The sequence below is a fragment of the Myotis lucifugus genome, unplaced genomic scaffold (assembly GCF_000147115.1).
Source record: "Myotis lucifugus unplaced genomic scaffold, Myoluc2.0 scaffold_23, whole genome shotgun sequence".
NCBI classification, from domain to species: Eukaryota; Metazoa; Chordata; class Mammalia; order Chiroptera; family Vespertilionidae; genus Myotis; species Myotis lucifugus.
In genome coordinates, this window is record NW_005871071.1 from 335,855 (window position 1) to 344,034 (window position 8,180).

The 8,180-nt window shown below is 41.7% G+C and overlaps 1 protein-coding gene across 1 annotated transcript in view; it reads right to left on the reverse strand.

Moving 5' to 3' along the window:
• Nucleotides 1–6,382, reverse strand: part of MINDY2 (MINDY lysine 48 deubiquitinase 2) — a 100,702-nt gene extending 94,320 nt beyond the window's left edge. The window contains 1 exon segment of the mRNA XM_014453394.2: nt 6,152–6,382. Coding sequence (XP_014308880.2) covers nt 6,152–6,382 — 231 coding nt within the window.
• Between the last annotated feature and the right edge of the window lie 1,798 nt (nt 6,383–8,180).

Genomic DNA, 8,180 nt, shown 5'->3' on the forward strand with positions numbered 1-8,180 from the left:
TGCAAACAGGCTCTAGCCGTGGGGTGTGTGTGTGTGTGTGTGTGTGTGTGTGTGTTTTATTAAGGCCCAGCGACCAGAATGGCCAAACCACCGGAACCACCAGTAGCTATGACGCGCGTTGCAGCAGCCAACTGGCCTAATCTGGGCCCCGATTGGCCCCTCCCTCCCCCGCCCCCCCGGCCAGCCAACCTCCCGTGGCCCCTCCCCCCTGCTGACCCGGCTTGATGGGCCCCCATTGGGTTGGGCCAGCTGGACCCCACCTGTGCACAAATTCGTGCACTGGGCCTGTAGTATCCAATAAAATTTACTATGTTGTTAAAAACCCATTTTCATTTTGGAGTAAATTTAGAATCACAGAATGTTAGAGCTAAAAGGAACTTTTGTAGTCTTTGGTGGGTCACTTAACCTCGCTGTGCCTGATCTTGAAATTAATTATACTTGCCCTATATGGTTATTACGAGGGTTAAATGAGATAATATGTTGGTTAATTAATTTAGCCATAATTTGCCGAATTCTTCTTTTTTTTTTTTCTTCGAATTTTTACTTCTTATGTGCTATCCACTATTCTAAGTTCTTTATTAATTAAGTAAATTTATTTAACATTATTTGGTACAGGTATTGCTATTTCTCAGATGGGAAAACGGCGGTACAGAGAAATAAGTAAATTGTCCAAGATGATTCAACTAATAAGTGACAAAAGTGGGATTCTAACCCATGATGTTTATTTCCACTTATAAATAAATGAAATGCTTGCTAAACTGTTGGAACATAAACTAAGATGTTGACCATGTACTTCCATGCTTATTGAAAAACTTAGTTGCTATAGGGATGTGAGAGTTATAACTGTCTGGAAAGTCATGCAAAATGGTTATGAAAGTTGCATGAATAGTTGCAAAAATAAATATCCGAAATGCACTCATAGCATTAGAAGATTTAAAAACCATATCTAGTAAATAAATCTATAATTTATTTTTAATTGATTGGACTTTGCAAATGCTTGCTTGGCCTGTTAGAAATTTTGATACTTCTTGAGTATCATAGGATCACATATTTTCTGATGATTGATTTATGGCTCTCATATCAGCTTTCTTTGTAAATACAAATGAAAATGGAATTTCTATGAAACATTGGGTGGATTCATCAATTCTTACAGCAAACATTTATTGAGCATGCTTTCTGACTGTTCTAGGTACTGAGGTACATCATTGAACAAAACAACATCCTTGTTCTCATGAAACATATTTTAGTGGTGGAGGGATATATGTCAATGAAAAATAATATGAAGAAAGTTAAAGCACATATTGAATGAGAATGATTGGGACAATATGCTTTTAGATAGAGTGATCAGAGTAAGCTTCTGAAGAAATTGACTAGATATTAGAATAAATATAGCAGCTAACCCTGCTTTGGGGAAGATGTTCTAGGAAGAGGGACAATAAGGAGAGTAATGTGGGTGTAGCACACAGTAAGGGGAAAGTGGTAGAAGATAAGGTGAGACAGATACAGAGTTGAGTTGGGGAATGGAGTCCCTGTTCAGGATCATGTTCAGCCTTGTAAGCCATGGTTAGGACTCCGGGAATTGGGAAACCTTTGAAAGGTTTTCAGCAGAGTAGTGACAGGATATGACTTTACTTGAACATTACTCTGGCTGCTGTTTGACAAATAGACTATAAGGGGCAAGAGTGGAAGCAAAGAGGGCTTATTTGTCATGGTTTTTGACTGTCCAGAGCCTTCTGAACCTTGCTGTGTTTGGCCCATTTTCAGCCTTATGAATTCCATCTCCCTAATTCTGATTCCCAGCCTTTCATTTGCAACTAGGACACTGGCATGTAAAATGGTGTTCTGAACTAGGCTCCTCTAATCAGAAACATCACTGTAGACATGGATTCTGAACTGAGCAGACATGTTTGCTAAAGTTTTGCCAGAATGCATCTTTCAGACAATTAAGAAATATTTTTTCCTGTATTTCTGGTACAAAGGTGACATTGGAGGGGCAGGGCAGTGTTGGTGTTTTCACATGAAGTTTTGGGGTATTATGGTATATACTACTGGCTTCTGGGGACACCTGACTAGTCTTAATGAAGTAAAAGTGATAGAGGTTCCAGTATTATTGTCAAGTAATAGAATATTACTTCAAGTAGGAGAATATTTTATGAGAATTGAGTATTATAATGGAGAATGCTTTAGTAATTATGGAAAAAATCTAAAGATTCTGGGTCAAATTTCCTTTGTAGGATTTGCAGGAAACACAAAATCTTGTATTCCTATTTGTGTCTGGTACTACTTTGATATTAGAGAAGCAATGATATTGTTAGTATTAGGGCATATGTATTTTTGGATTGATGGAATTTGGGAGAGTCTAGCAGGTAACAGCATCAGGAATAGAGTAGTTGATTAGGAATTAGAGTAGACAAGTATGCAGCTTAGAATTGGGAATCAGGAAGATCTGTAACAAGAGGAGAATAGATATAAAGGTGAGTAGATCAGAGGTCAAGCTCTGTTCAGATAGAGTTGAGATGGGTGAATATTTAACTGCATCAGTGAGATTTGATGACAGAGCTGCATTCTACTCCTATTTTTTGAGCTTTTGACTGGTTGCTAGAGTATAAGAACAAATCTCAATTGAGTAGGTCCAGACTCTGCATGTGAGAACAGGCAGTTTTGTGGTGTCTGACTGAGCTAAGTAATGCAAGGCTTGGAGATTGGCATGGATTCCTGTAGAGTAAACTGTGCCAATTTCAGTCACTAGCTGTGGAAATCAAGGGTATACATACATATATTTTTGGTCTATAAAAAGTACATTCTTTGGTATTTCTTTACATGTTTTTCCACATCTTAGGTAGATGTCAGTTTAGGTTTTGAAAAGTCCCTGCCATGTGCTGTGTTTGATAATTTTTTCATTTTCAGTTTTTTGTACTCACATCAGAAATGTGAATGGTGACTTACCTTGCTTATGATAAGGGTAATAGAATTATTTTAGCAAAATCATGAAGTCATTGAAACCAAAATTATCTCCTTGGTTATTGCCTCCTATTTGCTCTGTGACCTTGGGCTTTTTATATATCTCTCAAACCTCAGTTTTCTTTAAAATGGATTGATAGTTCTTACTTTATGGGTAGATTAAATGAAAATGTGGAATACTGGGCTTGGCAGATAGAATGTGCTCAATAAAGTTATATCCAATTTATAAACATCATTTAATACTTAAAGTTTGTTAAGTCAGGATATTTTTTATACATAACAAGTATCAATGTACATCTTGAAAAAAATGGAATACATTTAAAAAACAAAAGCGTATGTAGTTTTGGATTTTTAATTTTTCATTTAAAGATGTGAAGCTTTTTTTTAAAATAAATCTTTATTGTTCAGATTATTACAGTTGTTCCTCTTTTTTCCCCCCATAGCTCCCCTCCACCTAGTTCCCACCCCACCCTCTGACCTTACCCTCCCCCCCCCAACTGTCCTCATCCATAGGTGTACGATTTTTGTCCAGTCTCTTCCTGCACCCCCCACACTCCTTTCCCCCTGAGAATTGTCAGTCCACTCCCTTTCTATGCCCCTGATTCTATTATATTCACCAGTTTACTCTGTTCATCAGATTTTTTATTCACTTGATTTTTAGATTCACTTGTTGATAGATGTGTATTTGTTGTTCATAATTTTTATCTTTACCTTTTTCTTCTTCTTCCTCTTCTTAAAGAATACCTTTCAGCATTTCATATAATACTGGTTTGGTGGTGATGAACTCCTTTAGCTTTTTCTTATCAGTGAAGCTCTTTATCTGACCTTCAATTCTGAATGATAGCTTTGCTGGGTAAAGTAATCTTGGTTGTAGGTTCTTGGTATTCATCACTTTGAATATTTCTTGCCACTCCCTTCTGGCCTGCAAAGTTTCTGTTGAGAAATCAGCTGACAGTCGTATGGGTACTCCCTTGTAGGTAACTGACTTTTTTTCTCTTGCTGCTTTTAAGATTCACTCTTTGTCTTTTGCCCTTGGCATTTTAATTATGATGTGTCTTGGTGTGGTCCTCTTTGGATTCTTTTGTTTGGGGTTCTCTGCGCTTCCTAGACTTGTAAGTCTGTTTCTTTTACCAGATAGGGGAAGTTTTCTGTCATTATTTCTTCAAATAGGTTTTCAATATGTTGCTCTCTCTCTTCTTCTGGCACCCCTATAATTCGTATGTTGGTTCGCTTGAAGTTGTCCCAGAGGCTCCTTACACTATCTTGATATTTTTGGATTCTTTTTTCTTTTTGCTTTTCCGGTTGGGTATTTTTTGCTTCTTCGTATTTCAAATCATTGACTTGATTCTTGGGATCCTCTTGTCTGCTGTTGGATCTCTGTATATTATTCTTTATTTCAGTCAGTGTATGCTTAATTTCTAGTTGGTCCTTTTTCATATCCTTGAGGGTCTCACTAAATTTATCGGCGGTTTCTAGAATATTCTTGAAAAACCTTATAAGTGTTGTTCTGAACTCTATATCCAGTAGTTTGCTTTCCTCCATTTCTGTCATTTGTGATCTGTTGCTTTGTCTCTGCATTCTGGCTGCTTCCCTGTGTTGATAGAGTGGCTTTCTGTGCTAGGTGTCTTATAGGGCCCAGTGGCTCAGCCTCCCCAGTTACCTGAGGTGGACACTCTTGGTGCACCCCTTTTGTGGGCTTTGTGCACAGTCTTGTTGTAGTTAAGCCTTGATTGGTGTAGGGATTACTGGGAGGAATTGACTTCAGGCAATTGGCCGTGAGAATCAGCTGTGTCTACAGTGGGGAGAACTTCTGTGCTGGAGACACCTTCTGGGGCAAAACTTGCTTCAGTGGGGCTTTGGTGCTCACTGAGTCTGCCCTCTGAGTGTGTCCCTTATGGATCTGAGGAGTTGTAATCTGGATGATCCCACTCTGACCACTGGGTACACGGGCTCTTGGATCTCTAAGGAGGTGCTAATTTAGCCTCTGCCTGAGGCTACCCAGCAGGAGCTATGGATAGATCTGCAGATTCCTCTTCTTTTTTTTGGGTTTGGCGGTGCCCAGATGAGGCCCAGCTGTGAAGCAGTGCAAGCTGCTGTGGGGCCTTGGGCCTTCTTTTGGATGTTCTGGGTCTCTGACCCAGCTGCAGTTTGTTAGGTAATTTTAGATCTCAAAGGGCCAGGTCATTCATATGCAAAAGCCTCTGCTAGCAGCTTGGGTGGGGCGAGGTCTCAGAGAATCAACAGGGCGGAGGAAACAGCTATTGCTGATCCTCAGTCCTGCCCTAAGAGGCCCCAGGTCTCAATATCCTGCGGTAATCGTTGCAAGCACCTCTGAGAGAAAGCTGCCCTTGAGTTCCGACTGATGCCAGACAGTCCAGTTTCTCCCCGTGTGAGTCTGGGTCCCCAGAGACTAGCCCGGAACTGGAGTTCAGAGCGGGAGCGTGTGTCTCCCTCCCAATTGAAAAAGACAACCGTGTCCTCAGTTGCCAGCCCTTTCCGTGTGCGCCTCCGTACCTCTGCACTTTACTTCCACACCTCCTCTGAGTCTCAGTGTGCTTTTCTCTTTCCTTCTAGTTGTAGAATTTCCACTCAGCCAGCCTTCCTGTGGTTCTGGATGATGTCCGTTTTGTCTTTTAGTTGTATTTTTGAATTTGTTGTGGGAGGCAGCAATTTCCGGTGTTTACCTATGCCGCCATCTTGGTTTCTCCCTGATTTCTACCTTTTACAATTTATGGAGAAAGGAGAGGATCAAATGGAGAGGTGGAAGTTACACTCACGTCCTCCCAGGATCATATTAAAATTACAGCAAAATCATAGAACAATGAACCTGGATAACCATCTGAAGACTAGCTGAACTGAAGTCTTACAAGTAAGGATATACAGAAGAAGCCACATTGAGACTGGTAGGAAGGGCAGAGACAAGAAAAGGACTGTCACTGCACCTACATGTGGGGATTGAGAATCTGGAGGTTTATTTCAGCTGCAGAGGTCCCCCCCCTGAGGAGCATGGGTCTCAACCCTATACTGGCTCCCCAGCCCGGAGCAACAGTGCTGGGAAGAGGAGTCCATATAACATCTGGCTGAGAAAATCGTTGGGGATTCCATATGCCAGGGTGAAATGTGGGACTGCTGGAAACCCAGGTACTCTATTAAAGGGCCAGCCCACAAAATTTCTCTTGCAGGCACTCACCTGGGCTCTGGAAGAGTGATGGTGGCTCATGGGACTGGAGCCATACAGGGAGAGATTGGGTTTTATGCTTGCAGTGAAAGGGCTGGAGGACAATGTGCTTATGCCGAGTCCTTCTCCCACACTTCTCACAGATGCTATCTTTCCTGGGTCCAGCACTGCCTTCCACATGGCATCAACCTGGGGAGATGCAATAACTGTATCTTTCTGACTTTGAGGCCCCATCCTAGCCATGCTTGCACCCTGCGGAGGAATCTGTTGGCTGCAGCCAGCCTGGGCCCATGTTGCAGTCCTTTTTGAAAAATTCTTGAGGAAATCTGGGCAAACTCATGGGGTTTCAGAGAGACTGAGTTATGTGACTTTAGGGTGAGGGCCATTTCCCCCAAGTGCCCCCACTGATGTTATTGTTCTGTTTTGGTACCTCCCCCCACCCCAATGGCAGCCTGGGGAGATGCACTAGCCCCACCCTGCCAATTCCCTGAGGCCCTGCCCCATCATCAAGATGTGCAGACTCCAAGAAGATGGCGGTTGCCATTGGTGTACACTGACTTTGTCTGAGTGGCCTTAGATGCAGTATTGGTGCCAAGTTTGAATCTGCATCAACCTGGGGAACACCATTCGCCCCTACCTGGTGACTCACTCAGAACTTGCTTCATGCAGTTCACATACTGCCAGAGGCTCTTTCAGCAGCTGAGCCTAATAGGCAGCTGGCAGGCAAAGGCAGATTTCGGGATGTCTTGGGCATTTTGCAGACCTGTCCCAGGCATGGTACTGGTGGAAGTTGGCTTTGGTCTGCAGCTTGGCCCCTTCCACAGGGACCCAGGCCCAGCAGAGGCAGCCACCAATGTGGATCACTTACTAGCTTTTAACAAGAAATTCAGGGCTGGTCTCATTCAGTGTTTGATGTGGACCTGTGCAGGAGTCCGTCCCAAGGGGCTCTAGAACCAACTCAGTGGCTGGCTTCAGACCACATCAGATCATGGATCAATTAGCACCACAAGTGGCACAACTTAAGGGAGGTCACAACAGGCATCAGAACCTGCAGGGGGGAATTTTACTTCGTGGGGTCATACACTGTGGTTGGGATCAGTCTTCCCAGTTAGCCAACCTGAGGGTCAACACCACCCATGGATGGGCCAAGAGCCATCAATCTCAACTACAACAGGGTAGCTCACATACCCCACACAAGGACACTGTTAGTGATAAGGTGATAGCACTGCTGAGCCCCACAGGATACCAATTATATAATCCCACCCTACCAAAGCTGGGAGACATAATAGATCTATCTAATACATAGAAACAAACACAGAGAGGCAGCCTAAATGGGTAGACAAAAAAACGGCCCAAATGAAAGAACAGAGGAAATCTCCAGAAAAACAACTAAATGCAATGGAAATGAGCAATCTACCAGATTCAGAGTTCAAAACAATGGTTCTAAGGATGCTCTAGGACCCCAGGGGAAGAATGAATGAACTTAGTGAGAACTCTAACAGATAGTAAGCATAAGAAAGGACATTGAAACAATAAAAAAGAACTAGTCAGAAATGAAGAATACAATATCTGAAAGCAGAAAGCACCCAAACAGAGTAGCAGAAAGAAAAAGAATGAAAAAAATGAGGATAGTATAAGGGACTTCTGGGATAACATCAAACATAACATTCACATCATAGGGTTACCAGAAGGAGAAGAAAGAAAGCAAGGTATTGAAAATATATTTGAAGAGACAATGACTGAAAGCTTCCCTAATTTGATGAAGGAAAAAGATGCAGAAGACTAGGAAGTACACAGTCCCAACAAGATGACTTCAAAGAAATCCACACCAAAACACATCATAATTAAAATGGCAGAGTTTGAAGACAAAGAGAGAATCTTAAAAATAACAGGAGAAAGGCCATTCGTAGGATTGAAGTTGTCTACAAGGAGCTCCAATAAGGCTATCAGTTGATTTCTCAATAGAAGCATTTTATTTTATATTTTTTACTATTTAAATCTTTATATATATATATATATATATATATATATATATATATAT